General features: G+C 47.1%; 3 protein-coding genes across 3 annotated transcripts; 1 reads left to right on the top strand and 2 right to left on the bottom strand.

Moving 5' to 3' along the window:
- Nucleotides 1-2,340: 2,340 nt before the first annotated feature.
- On the bottom strand, nucleotides 2,341-2,814 carry L3040_001812 (uncharacterized protein; the record flags this gene model as incomplete). The annotated part of the gene is made up of 1 exon (XM_066156904.1): nucleotides 2,341-2,814. One exon carries the CDS (start codon nucleotides 2,812-2,814, stop codon nucleotides 2,341-2,343), a length of 474 nt encoding a protein of 157 aa, XP_066012910.1.
- Nucleotides 2,815-4,099: 1,285 nt separating this feature from the next.
- L3040_001813 (uncharacterized protein) lies at nucleotides 4,100-5,751 on the bottom strand (the record flags this gene model as incomplete). The annotated part of the gene is made up of 5 exons (XM_007294483.2): nucleotides 4,100-4,427; nucleotides 4,502-4,670; nucleotides 4,735-4,867; nucleotides 4,931-5,495; nucleotides 5,546-5,751. The coding sequence occupies 5 exons, from the start codon at nucleotides 5,749-5,751 to the stop codon at nucleotides 4,100-4,102; spliced, it is 1,401 nt and encodes a 466-aa protein (XP_007294545.2).
- A 3,960-nt stretch (nucleotides 5,752-9,711) lies between these two features.
- On the top strand, nucleotides 9,712-10,481 carry L3040_001814 (uncharacterized protein; the record flags this gene model as incomplete). Its single annotated transcript, XM_066156905.1, has 3 exons — nucleotides 9,712-9,714; nucleotides 9,848-9,877; nucleotides 9,978-10,481. The coding sequence occupies 3 exons, from the start codon at nucleotides 9,712-9,714 to the stop codon at nucleotides 10,479-10,481; spliced, it is 537 nt and encodes a 178-aa protein (XP_066012911.1).
- Nucleotides 10,482-16,230: the final 5,749 nt, after the last annotated feature.

Genomic DNA, 16,230 nt, shown 5'->3' on the forward strand with positions numbered 1-16,230 from the left:
GAAGTGCCCAACGATCCTGGCGTACAAGAAAACTCTTTGTCCGCTTGGTTGGCGGCCTGCTGGTTGTCTGCCTCCAAGTCTGCCTGGAAGCCGGTTCCGTACAGAGACTTCATTGCTAGAGCAAGTATCCTGTAGCACAGGCTGGCTTTGATTTGTAGCTTATTCATCCCGTCAGCAGAATGCTCAGAGAGTGGAAAGAGACTTTACGCATCATCTGATCGTGTGCCTGGGCTTGAACTGCAGCGTTAAGGCTCGGCTCGTGGATCGTTCACTTCAGGTTTATTTAACGATCGGCTAGGTAAGGTCAGGACTTGGTTAAGATCAGAGTTAGCTCGGAGGGCGGGGAAGCGATTGCACATACCACGGTACAGGCCTAAGTATTACCCCTCGAGGGTGCCTCCAAAGTCTAGTTTCCACTTTAAAACCCCTGTTTTCCGTACCCTCGAGGGGTAATACTTACGCCTGCGACGTAGTAGAAAATGAAAAGTTGTTGTTGTTACCTTTTTTATTAACGTCGGGCGGGTATCTAAAACGCAACGCTTGGACCTTAGGGCCTCTTATAAGGTGCGACGACGTGGTAAATCAAAGAACTATATATAAAATGTTATTTAATCGAGAGTCAAAACCACGTTAGGGAAAAGCTCTCTTTCAGATAGCCTCGGGTCTTTGATCGCTGCTAATGGAATAGCAAAGCCTTTTGCTAAATAGCTAACAACATAATATTTTATCTTCACGGCACCGAGCCAACTAAATAATGATTGAAAGGATGCTAAAGGGACAAGACATTCTCTACACAATATAGCGGCGAGTTCATTTGTCAGGTCAGAATTCACAGACCGATTGTGTATCGCCAAATTTGAATATGGACAACAGATACACAGAAACCGCTTTCGAACCACCCTGGTCAGGTGATCAGAAGAGTGGTCCTGTGAAATCGGCATCAGATCGCCGTACCGGCGTACCGGAAAGAGCGTACGGTAGAGCTCGTAGCGAATGATGATACCCGCTACTATACAGTTCGAGTGCGAGTTCCGTAATCACCACCATTCTTGAGCTAGGTAGCTTGCTCTTTCCAGTCTCGGTAGACTCAAGCATGCATGAACGAGCGAAAGGGTTTCACATCGAGCTTTGCTGCGCACGGATGGTTGCGCGCCTAAGACTTCGGCGGCGGTTTCACAATGCTGTTGTTAGCAGTCCGTCTCGTCTTGAATAGCATCCTCACAGGCTCAGGCTCAGGGTCAGATCAGGAAGTCAGGATATTATACTGAGCTGATCCGACTGTCTCGGGATCCGAGGCGATCGTGTTGCATCAAGATGTGGCGAAAAATTTCCATCTCTTGATCGTCTGAAGGCTTGGCTGACCTAATACCGACCCTTTCCATCCTGGGAAGGATGAAGTTGAATGATCAGCTAGCTTGCTTGGTTTTTCTTTTTGATGTCTAGGATGAGAGAGATCAGACGTGTGGGGGATGGTGCAAGGAAGCCGTGATACGGTCGTAGCAGTACCCTATATCTGGATACGTATGCGACTTCACGAGTCAAATTCATAACAGAGATCTCGTTTGAGTCGGATCGCGCTGGACAGAGAGTCCTCGTATACATGAAGGCAGCAGCGTATCCATCTTCCCTTCCTGTTCTTTTCAACCCCGACAGGTCTCATCTCGCCGAGCCCCTTTTCACTTCTGATTCCACACCGAGAAAAAGCCCACGATGAAGAGAGACTGTTGAGCTCCAGGAACTTCTCTTTCCCGCATTTACGAATGTGGATTGGCATGCAGAGTTGAAAACGGGCAAATAGATCCCAACATGTATTGGCCTCATAAGCCGAACTTCATCCAAGACAGCGTAGGGGAGACGGATGGGCCCTTCTCTGCTTTCGTAAACGCTTTGGAAGGACGTGGCGCTCTGCACTCTGGCAACGCTATGGCTGCGGTCGCCTGATTCCAGCATCATGATCCCATAGCCGAAGTTGCCGTTTCGCCCGAAGGATGTGACTGTGGACGAGTGAATCTCTCGCGCTTATCGACCGCTTGGCTCCCGCCGCCGGCGAGTTGATGGCCGAGTTCAGCAAAGCTGGTGACGGCCCGGACGGCACGGTACTTTGTCACGTTACGTGAAGAGGCAAGACGATGGGAGGCGTTCATCTATTCATCCATCTATCCATCTGTCAATCTATCTATATGTCTCTTCTCGCCGCAATGCTGACATCGTACATCATACATCTCGGATAATCAATTACCGGGATACCCGGAAGAGATCGCCAGTGGCCCGATGGAGTCGTCTGTAATCGTAATCGTAATCATAATCGAACTCTGATGGTAGATCGTCCTCGACTACCTATTAAAATCCTGTCTCGGCCGGCTCGCGCGGAGAGACCGCCGCTATAGTATGTAGGAGTGTCCCGCGTGACCAAGCGTCTGTGAGATAGATGTCTCCCACCATGGCATAAGTCGCTGATCGGCCAGAGTCACAAAGACAACTAACATCTAGTCCACTCGTTACCTCGGGTCTCCCAAGCTCCACCTGCCGGTCGGTACGCTCGCCGAAGTTGTGCCGCAGCGAGACCATCTCTGCTGGCCGGTCATACATACGGAGGAGACCTAGCATCTGCTTGACAAGCTCGCCGACATTTCCGCGCACCTCTTTGTAGTGCCCCATGCTCTCGAATCCGTCTTGTTCTTCTCCTTCTTCTAGCGCTGCGGAAACCAGTCGGCCCCAGTCGGTGAGTTCCCATTCGGGAAGGACCGGGACTCGGACCCGTGGGAGGGGCAGAGTAGCTCCTTCAGCCGGACCCTCCGCGTATTTCCGCTGCATTGTCTGATCTCGACACCAGAGATGTAAGTGAGGGAGGGGATGATCCCGTGACAAGCGACATGAGAATCCGGGTGGTTGGAGGTCTTGCAACCGGTTGCCTGACTTTCCTCTACAGGTACAGCCCAAACAGGACCCCCATCCATCCGTCCGCAAAAACCTCTTGCATACGTGTCAGTCGGTATTGTGAGCCGAGAAGGTAGCCAGCCGCGAAGACCCGATCATCTTGCTGCTGTGAAACACCCACACCTTCGCATGGTCGAGAAAGCCGCTCAAGCATCCCAAGTTGCTCAAGGCACAATGGAAAACGGGAAGATCCAGGTTCTGCCAACGGATTTCTATCGATCCGTCTGTCGGTCCCAGATATATATGCCGGAAGGTGAGTGAGAGCCGAGAGATCCCGCGTAGGACACCAAGGCCAGATCCACACACGTTCGTCACCCCTATGTACTCTCTCTCTCCCTCCCTCTTCTTTCTCGTCCTCCTAGCAAGCTCGAGACCCCCCCTGATATGATTATCCGACGTTCTTTGATGAAAGGAACCGCAATCTCACCATCCCTCTAGGCCAAAGCCGAAGCCGAAGCTGAAGTCCTCTCCCTGACGAATCCATCAGGACGGGTATCCACGGCATGTGAAAGCGGAATGCTAATGTCGTAGCCTGAATTCGAATCTTCCATTCGATCAGCTGAACGAAAAAAAAAAAACCGTCCCGGTGAAATCATCATCATACGATCCCGTGGACCAATAGCCCTCCCCTGGTCCGGCCGCCGTCACGTAGCTGGAAAATACACTCTCACCTCTTTAAAATAAGCCTGGCATCTCGATATTCTCTGTCGATGAATTGAAAGTGGACAAAAATTAAAGGAGAAAACTCGATCGTGTTCTGTCTGGTTCTGTCTGATTCTCTTCGTTTGTTGATTGACTGACTACTCATAGCTGTGTGTTGCGCTTCTCAGGTCAGCTTTTTCTTTTAGAGGGTGGAGGGGAAGGGTCCGACATCCATCCTCCTCTCTTCCGTGAAATAGTTTGCATGGTTCGCAGCAGCTGAAAAAAAATGGAGGGGTTGATTTGCTAGCGGTGATCTGTTAGTTGAAGTTGAGGTCAGTCGGAAGTCACTTTTTCCCCTTCTCTCTTCTTCAGAAATCGATTTTGCAGTCTCGTGAAATCATTTGTCTGATTCTCTAAAAGGAAGTCTGCCTAGCTACAAACAGTAGTGGCCAAATCGCAATCCTCCGATCCCCGATCCCGTGGAAAATAGAAAGCCGTTTCCAAACCGAGCAGTCTCGCGTTACTTGGCAACAACCTCACCGGCCGCAACGCGTGCTCTGCCATCGCCGACGTCCCAGCTGTTATCGGAAAGAGTCGCCAAAGCCCAGCCACCAACGACCAGAGGCGAGAAGTCCATGAGGACAGCGGCCAGGGCGTGCTTGCGCATGTGTGGGTGGCTCGCAACGAAGGCCTGGTAGTCGCGGACCTTGTAGAAGACGTAGTAGGCGAGGAGGAGCAGGGTTGCCCAGGCGTGCTGGTAGAGGGAGAATGGCCAGGCGATGAGGTGGAAGAGGGTCAGTGGGAATTTGAGGACGCGCTCGTATGTGCGGAACTTGACGAGGAAGTGACTACGCAGAGGTTAGCTTCTTTTCAAAGGGAGCCCCAACCCAGAATGGGAGTTTGACGTTGAGAGAACACTTACTTCTGGAACTGCGGGACGTGCAGGATGGTACGGCAGAAGGACTGGAGGGTGCTTCTCTCCCATCGGAGAAGCTGCTGCCAGAAATCGGAGCCGGTGCGCTTGACGGTACGGGTGACATCGGTCTCGTTCATCCATTGGATAGCGATGGTCAGATCTTGCTTGAGGATCCCTGAATCGACGATGTTAGCATACATGCCCCCAGGGAATCTCAGCACACCTCTGCAGCTACTTACATCGGGATATGAAGGTATCTTCGCCAACATCGAGATTGACACCGCACCAGTAATCATTGAGATATTCTTGAGCAAACTCGGGAGTTTGGAGGACGGAAGCTCGATAAACACCTGTAGTTCCTGCCAGGATCCACTATAGATCTCGAGTCAATGAAGGCACCTCGCAAAGAGGCGTTAGGGCAGGTCTAATACTTACACACCACTTTGCTGCAGCATACATTGCCTTGCCAGAACCAGGACCGCGAGCAGCAAGCTTAACAGCGGCAACTTCCCATGGAGTGATTGAGTCGTGGCGGTGGGCAGGAATCTCTACCTTGATCGAAGGACCGGCGGCAGCAACTTTGTCATCCTCGAAACAGGGCAACATATGGATCAGGTACTTCGCAGGCCATTTGATGTGGTTGTCAGAGGTTGCAATGATTCTTCCCTCGGCCGCCATGACTCCTGCCAGTAGTTGTTTTCTGCCTCCCTTCTCCGAAACAATGACACGCACCTTTGCGCGATCATCTCTGCCGATGAGAGTCTCGTGGACAAGGTTCTCGACTTCATGGAGGTAATCCTTGGTAGTGCAGATGAGAATCTCTAGTGGGTTGTTGTCCAACCATAATTTGAGGCACTGAGGGAAGACCACTGGTGGTTTGAGGGTGCGCACAACCACGGAGACGTCGTTGGGAGTGTACTTTGGGTTCTTTTGGATGGGTGCAGGTTGGTATCGGGAAGAGTAGTACTTGTTCACGAAGTGGTCGACCCATCCCCAGACGCTAGAGAGAGGTCAGACCGACGCGTAGATCAGGTATCGGGATAGACTTACAACATGAGAGCAAGGTACAGAGATCCCCACTCTCGTGGTGATACGGAGCTCCCCATCAGATAGATCAGACACAGGATGGCGGGGCCCCAGAAGTTGTTGCGGCCGAACTGAATAACCATCAGCGAGCAGAGTAGCAGAACGAGGATCGAACTTGAGGTGTCCATTGTGTACAATGGCGAGGAGGAGGGCGAGGTGGGAGATGCCATTATGAGTGTGAGAGCAGCTTCTTCGGGGGGTGCGCGCTCTTTAAGTAGAAGTCATATTTTCTCGCGACGTGAATTCGGAAGACCGAGTATGTAAACAGAACTACGCTAGACAGTCACGCTAGACCCATTCGGGCTAAGCTCGACCAGTGAATCCCGAAAGTCCATGAATGGAACAGACAGTGCAGTGAATAGCACATAGTTACCACGGTGAATATTAGATTTTCTGGGTTTTTAATGCTTGTCTAGACAGTGGAAAGGAAAATTGTAGCTACAATTCTTGACAGTGAAGCGCTCAGCCTAACAAAGATGAAAGTAGCATCAAGGCTGGCTTTTACTTCTCGTTATCTAAAGTCTAGAAAAGTGAATTAAAACCAAATTTCATTGAAATTCACTCATTCTTAATCTGCAGATTAACAAAGATGGGCCTTATGGATGGTGAAGTTATTAGTTGTTTCTATCTAGATGCTGGAACCGGGTTCCATAGTCAAGACCTTTGACAATGAAATCTGATAGGGCGGTTCCTCATTTCTTTGTTCTCCTCTGAGAATCACTTTAATCTCGGGATGTCTTAAGCTAAGTAGATACCCCCAGTTCTGGAGCCAGTTATCATGAAAGCTTCAGCAGCCATTACTTGAATGGCAAGCTAGCTGACAATATCTGATGGCATCAAATCGTAGCTTTCGTGGCATGATCTGCATGATCTGCATGAACGCAATGGTTTGAATATGTTCCGTTATTTGAAAAATAGAGTATTCACGGAAGTCTGACGGGTGTGTTCAAGTGGCAGGCTGCCTGGTACTCCGACAAGTTCTCCGCACTGTTCGCGCTTTGCCAACCTTCGATCTGGAAGGAGCGCGACACCTCGTTGAACGCGTTCCTTAACAAGGAATCTACATCCCTGTAATATACCTTATCCTTTATTCGGTGAGGTACTCATCTGCCTGTTTTGAACTTTACTTCTGATCTGGACAAAGAGAGGCTGCTGGCAGACATTGACTCCTGCTATACGCAGGCCCTAGCCACCAGAAAATTCTGCGCTCAAAGTACTTTCTACTCTTCAAGATTTTGAGGATGCGTATATTGGATATCCGGCTTGGCTTCTGTATATGCGCTCACAAGGTTAGTTTGAAGATACATTGGCGTTTCTAAGAAGTGCGCATCAACTGACTCGGTGTAGGAAGACACGTTTATCGGGCGCAACGATATCTACTACAACAACGACGATGCCAACTCTTTGATCCTTACCAAGCTCGAGAACTTCACCGCTGTCAGGGGCACCGAAAACCAATACACTATCGATAATTTTCGCTCTTGCTTTGAAGCTGTGCGGCAGGAATCAATCAATAACAATATACTACCGTCGTTGCGGTGCCACCAGGGTAAAACTTCGCGATTAATTTCATGTCAAGTAATAATCGCTCTATACAAGAGCCTACTGTGTATCTCAGCGGGCATAAATTCAAGATATCTGTCGTCGATGCGAGTGGAGAGCCGGGCAGGCTCAAATAAAGATAAGAATGGGTGCCAGAAAGCTGGGTGAGTGGATCACCACACTCTCTTCTTCGAATTGATTTGATTACTTGAAGTGCCACCGCCAAACATCCAATTAATACACCGCTCCTGGGGTTTTCATTGACGTCGGAATTAGGTACGCTGCTGACCCGAACAACCCAAAGCCCGGAGGCAACATCAGCAAACTCAGCTTCTTTCTTGGCCTCAACGTCGTAGTACAAAATTGAGAGACCATACAATTCCCTTTTTATGCAGTCTGAGTCTGATAAATTATCCAATCCCTTCCCGAATCTTGCCACCTCCTCTGCGGCATACTTCGTTTCAAGACGACAACGTCGCTTGCTTCTCTTACTCCGTCCTACGCCAAGACTTCCCGGACAACCTCAGCGCTTTGCTGATTGATCTGGCGTTTGCCACCAGTTGATCCTCGAAGTCTTTCAGAGCTTTATGGTTATTCTGACAATATGGCGTAAGTCGGGTCAATTGTTGGTGGCTTGAACTATGTTGGAAAGGCCAAAAGAGGTAACTGTTCAATCAGTTCCTCGGTTGAAAGTACAGCCCTAGTTGGGATCCGGATACGAACTATTAGACGTCCTTGAGTGACACAATTACTCAGGCTTGCAATGGGCCGGCGTTGATGAAATAGGTTGATATATCAAGGGACCCCAATATTTGACCTGATTACTCTTGCGGTAATACGACATGATGAAGAATCTACACATCTATTTTCAATCGGAATTGCCAGAGGTCACGACACACGCTCTCCTTCTTCTCTCGACCACCAGGTGAATTCGTCACGTGCTCATGACGTTACGACTGCTACTGACAACCAGCGATTTGTTTAATTTGTGATACAGAGCATTTTAAAGCGAAACCGAACCCAAAAAGCACTAAGCATAGTTCTGAGTGCAACATAGTGATGAGATATCGGACTGTGCGCGCTTCATCGTGTTTCGTAAACAATATTTTTTCGGATCGTAAGCGAGATGGAAAAGGGGGGGTGTTTTATTTTTCACGCGCATCGGACCAATACCGAGCTTATTCTTCAGTATTATTTGGGATTCTATGCGAACGCTACTTGAAGACTGATAGAAATTGGGGGCTGCGTCAATACCAAAATAGTGGTGACGTTCTAAGTAGCCAATCATCGGCCAGGTCAAATGGATGTCGGTCTAGTCGCAGTTCCTTGAGGAAACGGCAACTTGCGAGCAAAGATGACTTCGGACAACATCTATTCGTCTATTTGTCTTAATTGTCAAGCAATTCCTAGCTGCATGTCACTGTTCCTACTACGCTTTTCCCGAGCCTCACTAGCTCCCACCTTATATCGCCGCTGCGAAGCGCACTTGCCGAGTTAGCGATGATGAGCTAAAGTCAAAGTAACGGATCGTGCGCCACCATGATAATAGATAATTAGAGACAAAGACATGAAGATGGTGGGTCTCTCTCAGCTGGCAGTTTCATCGACCCGCATTTCAAGGCAATGTAAAAGGACGACATGCCCGTACTGGAGGAGATAGAGAAGGCCGACAGCGTCCGAGATCCCTCACCAGTTCCTGAGAATCCCCTTCCCTTGGAAGACGACGACCCGTCTTTGGATCCTCAGAACTGGCCGCAAGCTCGCAAGATACTCATTCTGGCCGTCGCGTTCAACCTCGTAATCTGTGCCACGAACTGAACTTCTCTCGCAAGCGGGGGAATCAGATCGACCATCGCGAGCTTTAAGGTGGAAGATTGTAACGGCTTCAGAGTCCTTGCCGTGTCTATCTACTTGGTAGGTTACGCCATCGGCAACACTGTGCTTGCACCCTTGAGCGAGCATTATGGCAGCAGACCGGTCACCTTGGTGACCGCCTTCTCCTTTGCTGTCTAGATGATGGCCTGTGCCCTTGCACCGAGCTGGTCGGCGTTCAATGTCTTCAGGTTGCTGAACGGCTTTTTTGCTGCGGGGTCCCTGAGCACTGCCAGCGGGTAAAGATCGACCAGCTAAAGTGAATGTTAATATTTCATCTGACGAATGATATTAAAATCTGTGCGGATATTTATGGAGATGATATACTGCGAGGTTATTCTCTCCTTTGGTATAACATAGCTACCAAAATTGGGTCCGTCCTAGGACCAATTATATCAGGCGTGTCATGGTCAAGGCCTAACGACGCTCGCATTTCAATGCAACCTCAGATTACCACTCTTATTTTTTCCATGATCTATTCTTGAAATCATGTCGCTAACCTTTCTCTTGTTTAGTGGGTAGCTCTGTTTAACTGGCGCTTGTCGTTTTGGATACGGCTCGCTCATGGCGGCGTTTTCTTTTTGGCAGCACTCTGGCTCATCCCGGAGACAAATCATCTTGTGATTTTAGATTGGCGGGCCAAAGAGATCCGAAAAGAAAATTGCACGTCTATCCCGCGTGGGCCCTCTGAGGACAAAGAGATTGCTCTGGGCGAGATGGTAACTAAGGTGCCGATCCGGCCGTTGATCATGCTCTGCAGAGAACCCCTCGTCTTCCTTTCTTGCCTATATATCGCATTTCAATATAGGATCTTCTATATATTTCTCCAATCTTATCCTCTAATATTCATAGGTTGGTCAACTCATCCTCAGCCTAAAACTTGTAAGTGACGGCTTCAGGCGTATACGACTTCAACACAGGCGAAGAAGGTCTCATTCTCCTCAGCTTTGGCATCGGCGTGCTCCTAACTGTACCAGCGCAGTACGTCTTCGAGACCTACTACGAGCGTGCTTCACGGCAAGACAGAGCCTGGACCAGGCATCACGGCGCAAAGCGCTTCCCACTAGCCTGCATTGCTGGACCATTCATCGTGCTGAGCCTCTTGTGGAGTGCTTGGACATCGCGCGCCACAGTCCACTGGATCGTACCCGCCCTGTCTGGGATCTCGTACGGGCTGGGATATATCTTGACGATCAGCTTCCTCCTGAACTACTTGGTGGACAACTATGCATCATTCGCCTCATCGGCAAATGCAGCGTCGATCCTTACACGGCAGTTCGTGAGAGCTGGGCTTCCGTTTGCCGCTGTGCCGATGTACACCAGACTCAGCATCTCGTGGGCCAGTAGTCTTCTTGGACTTGTTGCGGCTGTGATGGGTCTTATCCCGTTTTTGTTTTGGGCGTATGGAGAAAAAATATTAGCGAGGAGCAAATGGGCCCTGGAATTAGCCAAAACGGAAGAAGTGGACGAAGCAGAGACGAAGTAAATGATACACTTTTGATGAAAAAAAAATTAAATTAAATTTGCTAGCAGTAATCTGATGATAGTACTAGTTGAGGGTCACGAGGAAGCTTCTGAGGTTGTGTGGTTGATTGACTTGATTTTCTGGGACTAGGAATTGGGGGCGAGGTTGTAGTGGGAGCGTGCCAAGTCTGAGGTCCGTGCACTAAGCATTGGTCCGTGCACCCTGCTCTCACCTTACACTATACCTAGCATTGTAGCAACCAAAAAAATGAACCAAAAAAAATAAAAAAATAAAATATATATATCTACATTTAATCGTCGGTTTCCTTGAATTTAATACGAAAGAATTGACCGACTTGCTGTAGCAAGTCGGCAGCAAGTCGGCACCACCAAGGCGGGACAGTAAAATTTGCTTCTTTATAATGAATAGAAAATCAACCAATTAATATATCGTAATTATTTTTGTATAAAAAGATGCAACGTATTGATTTTGATATTAATCAACTAATCGAATCTGAATTACAAATTATTATTCCTTTATTGTGTCAAGTTAAAGTAGTAAAAATTGTACTTTTGATGTGTACTTTTCGATTTTAGTAATGCGTATATATTAGAATTGCCGCGTATATACTAGAATGAGCGAGGAACACGAAAATCGGACTTTTATTCAAACCTATTAAAACAATACGTGCATCACTACCAACTTTGATTTAATAATTAATAACTTTAGTAATATAATATATTAAATCATTTATTTTCGATCTATGTGACGTTTTTTTGAATTAAGGTTATGGTTGTTAAGATATTTGTAATAAACAAGTAAATTTGAATTATTTGGGACAGTTTTTGACTATTTTTTCATTACATTTTAATATATTAGATTACCACAAATGAATACATCTTTATAATTTTAGTTTACGTTTGTAAAGCAATATTTTCTTAGCATATAAAGATTTTTTTTTTCTTTTTTGCATTAATAGTTATTGTTTAATAAGTGGTATACCGTTTCTGTCCCGCCTTGGTGGTGCCGACTTGCTACAGCAAGTCGGTCAATTCTTTCGAATTAAAATTTAAGGAGACCGACGATTATATATTTATATTTTTTTGGAAAACATATATATATATATGTTATGTGTCTGTGAGGGTGGCAACCAGTAGCAGGCAGGCATAGGCGTTGGTCTGCAGTGCTTGTTTTGTAAACAATTTTCTGTCCAGTGCGGAAAGGGGCTTCTTAAGCGAGAAGCTACATAATGACACGACGAGCACCTAGCAAGCTCGCTTTTCCATATCACCCTGTTAATTAGTCTTTGGAAATATTCTAGACGTCACGGGTCAAGGGATGTAGATTGAGTGCTTTTTCGATGATCCCTCGCAAGCGTTCTTTGATTCCCGAGTGTTACAAGATCGGTCGCCAAGAAGGGCACCGAGGAAAGGCCCGCAAGGCCGTTTCGGGAAGGAAAGAGAGAAAACAAACTTAGAGACAACATATTCTTGGAAAATAATAGCCATTCGAAGATGTTTCAGATCCACAAGTTTTGAAAGGACGCCTGGCGACGAGAAACCAGATTCTGCAACTAGAAGAATATCCTCCCGCGCAGAGCCTAGTAGCCAACAAACTTTAGGCCGGTCGAAAGAAAGTGATTATCGCGTCCCCCGGATCGACGAGATTGTAATGGATTTGGACGACGAGAAAGGAAAGGGCAGCTTCACAAGGCACTCCAGAATCACGAGGTTGATGCCGAGACTTGGCCTGAAATCACTTCGCGTCGCCGCTTCTTTGCCGCTCTCTTCACGGCCAAGATCGTTGTACTTCTCATGGTGGTCTTGGAAGAAGCTGCCTCGACTCTTACTGCCCCGATCGACGCTAGTTTTTCAGACTATTCAGTACCCAATCCCGACTGGAGGCCGCAACCAGGAGCGATCACAAGCCGATGCGGGTACTTGCAGAGGAGATTCTGGGAAGTCTGAGAACCGCATCTAGGGAAAGGACGGACTCAAGGCGATTTCTAAAACATGCGATGAGGGTTCTCCGTGGCGAACTCGAGGAGCTATCGTGGATGGGTTGGATACGGCGATTGTTATGAATCTGACTGGCGCATTTGCGAAGGGACTGGTGAACACCATCAATGTAGAATCTTCGTGAGTCTGGAATTTTGCAAAGGAATGAAGCGTGTTTGCTGAAGATTGACAGAAGAATTTATGGGATAGTTGAAACCAATTGACGCAAATCTCGCTCGCAGATTCTGAAATTTCGGCGGAAGCTTGCAACGCTTCCCCGTATGCTATGGCTCCTTAGTTCGGTCGGCAAACTATGGGAGCAAGCTGAATTCCTTCAGTGCCAGGGTCTTGAAGCCGCGCCATCGGGGGCATGATGGAGTCGATGAGTAGCCTATCTCCTCGCCTAGGCCGTGTTGGAATATTGGGTTTCGTCCCTATTCCTGTATCGGGATTGGCCTCTTGGCTACTCCCACAGCATATTCTCAGCTCTCTCATACTAGAATCGACATCTTCTACACTCTTGATTCTATCAGGCCGGACCCCTGAAAGCGTGGCTGGAACTGTAGACTTCGAAATCCGGACAGCAGCATTGGGCAACTTTGATCGATTCATCCAGCTCACTTATCGCTATGGAGGCTTGGGGCTCAGTCTCAGGAGGCAGGACCATAGCGAAGAACTCATGCCCGACGAAGAGATCCCCGAATGACAAGTCACCCCTCCCTCAGCAACCTTCAAAGGACTGAGTGGCTCTTGAATGTACCCAAGAAGCCCAGGTTTGCAATGTAATAGGCCACTCTGGCTCCCATGAAGTATTCAGCAGGGTGCGAATTCATAAAATCGCGAGCTTGGCCATGCCATCGACCACATCCGGATGACAAAAAATGCCTGTGGATGCCAGAATCGTAAAAGGATATGCGATGGGAGGATTCCAAAACCACGATCCCCTTCTTCTCGCAATTTCTTCAGCCATTCCTTCGCGATATCAGGATTTCGATAATCGCTTCTTACACAAATTTGAGTAACCCCCAAGCATCAGGCGGCTTTCATGTACCCATCTCGTTCCGAATGCATTGCCAGTAAGCCTAGTGTCACTTGGAACCCTAATGTCGTAGATGTTCTCTCACCTCCACCGCTTGGAAGAATGTATTGCTTTGAGGATTTGCGGGAAATCTTAACTCGTTTTCTCTATCTTTTTCGGCACTATGGGTCCCTATATTCCATGGTTCAGTCTAAGAGCCACTTTGGTCCACGCCAGATACAATCGAGGAGCCAAAACCTCGGTTTTGAAACCCGGTATTTGCAGTATTTACAGTATTTAGAAACTCGATCTCACTCGTTTGGTTACGAGGTTTTAAAACCTCGCTCTGTCACGAGATTTTAACCAAACTTTTTTTCGCATAAACAATTGTAAAGGTGATCGAAGTTTAAAAGTTGAGACGAAGAAGCGGAAGACTCGATAAAGCTAAGCTTGTTTCTCAATAGCTACGACATGATTATCCCGTGAGCTTCTTTGATTTATTTTAGGCGTTTAAAGTTAAAGCAAATTAAGTATTCGATTTGGACATCGATAGTTAGCTTTTATCATTAATTTTGTGAATAATTCTACGAAAAAAACGAAAGGCGGCGCGAAACCTAATCAAAAAAGCTACGTGGGAAAGCTTAACGGTGTTATAAATTCTAAAATTTGGTTTTTCGAGAGTCAAAGTGTCCCTTTTTGGAGGAGTTGGAAAGTTGAAATTTTTGTATAGGGGATTTTAAAAAACGAATTTTACTTAGCGTTTTCAACTTCTAAAACCTGTTGGACCAAGGTGGTTTGAAGTCCAAAACCAGTATTTGACTCTTTGGTTAGTGGTATCTGGCGCGGAGCAAAGTGGATCTAAAGAACCTGGCAAACTGCCCAATAATCTGCTTGGTAATTTCTTCACTGGAGGACTTGAGAGCTTCCATAGCTGGCTGGTACGAATCGGAGTTCGGGGACAACTTTGATATCTGTTACGGTGGAAGCTGGGACAAAAGCAGATTTGCGCTACTAGCTACGATTGGGATGAGCGCCTCTGTTTACAAGGTGTAAATCACATTTGGAGTCTTAAGCAATATCATAGATTTCATCCTTAGAAATTATGACTTATTATGTCAATTTGGACAACAATCACAAAAACGACAAATCCTCTGTTTGAACTACGTACTTTGTCCCAGAAGTCGGTCGAGATTGTAGAGTGGATGACTCAAAGATGCGAATCACTCAGCACGATCGTTTGGGAGTGCGCCTCAATTTCTCTCATCGTTTCCACTCCTGAAGCCATTCGAGATTGTGGAGTCTATGGACAGGCCAGAATGGTAAGTCTATAGTCCTGGTCTCCGGTCAGAGTTAAGTGCTATAGTCAAGTGCTGGAGCCATAGCTACTAGTAACGAGAAACCAGTAACGCGGAGCAGTGGCGAATCGAGTTGAGCACCGCATTATCCTGAAAGGTGAGCTAATCGTCAGTGCACTGACTTTTTACCTGCGGGCTCTCGGTAACAAATCCCGCAAGTAAAAAGTCAAGCAAGGACGATTAGCTATCGACATACCACGGTACAGGCCTAAGTATTACCCCTCGAGGGTGCCTTAAAAGTTTAGTTTCCACTTTAAACCCCCTGTTTTCCCTACCCTCGAGGGGTAATACTTACGCCTGCGACGTAGTACGTAGTACTACGTAGTACAGTAGTAGATCGAATTAAGTTTTTTGTTAAAGTCTCTGGAAAGTCTGTACTTAGCCGATTTAGCAGCCGATCAATTCAATTTTGTGAGCCCACTTCACGTCTGAGCTCGACTCCGATCTTTACCCGTGAAGCATCCAAGTGGGTAGGAGTCCTTATTGAAGAAATAAAGTAGGCTGCCGCGACTCGCGCGCGCTTCTCGGTTGCCGTTGACCGTATATACGTAGTACCACAATAAGTTGGTCGAGAGCAGAAGACAAGAACTGTAAATCAGATCAAGAAGGCTCGTGGACGAAGAGATAAACGAAGACCTTTTACTGAACTGGGCTTTTTGATTTCAACGCAGATAAAGCAATTTTTCATTTTGTCTGCTTAATAACTATTACATCCATACTCTCCCCAAAAGTCGATTTATTAAGTAGTGGATCAGTGGCGAGGATCGCATGAACCTATCAAGCCTATACTCGCGTTTTCGTTTTCGGGTAATACCAAAGTCCCTCCAAGAGCCTCCAAGTCCTCCCAAGTCCTCCCAAGTCTTCCCAAGTCTTCCCAAGTCTTTCAAGTAAGCATTGGATAGATAAAATAAGGTAAACAACTGTGGAGGCTACGGCAGGCTTGTAAAAAACCCTAAAATCGGAGATTACTACGCACATAGTAATACCGCTAATTAAGGGGAATCCTTATATCCACAAAGCGTTACTTGTGTCTATCGTTAAGAAGATTTTGTAGCCGGGCTAGGTGCACAACCAATACTCTCCCCCCCCCCATAATAAATGTCGGACCCAGTTTAGGCCCATAAATCATAGAGCGGTGGTTTCTTAATGGCTCAAAGCCCTGCCAACTCCACTGTATAGACTAAATACTGGCTCAAAGATACTTTTCAAAGCTGAATCCTTACAAGTTGATTGGTTTAAGCCCTGGTAAGAGATCTCTTGCAAAATTATACTTTCGACATTTCTTCATGGGGGGGAGAGTACTGGGTAGCATGAAGCGGCTCTCTCGAGTCTGGAGCTGCTTTAGTTCTGACCTTTTGATACGCACAAGCACGGTCCAAATTATGAGATGACGCCATGCT

This window comes from Drepanopeziza brunnea, assembly GCF_022702325.1.
Source record: "Drepanopeziza brunnea f. sp. 'multigermtubi' strain 214-2 chromosome Unknown ctg2, whole genome shotgun sequence".
Taxonomy (NCBI): domain Eukaryota; kingdom Fungi; phylum Ascomycota; class Leotiomycetes; order Helotiales; family Drepanopezizaceae; genus Drepanopeziza; species Drepanopeziza brunnea.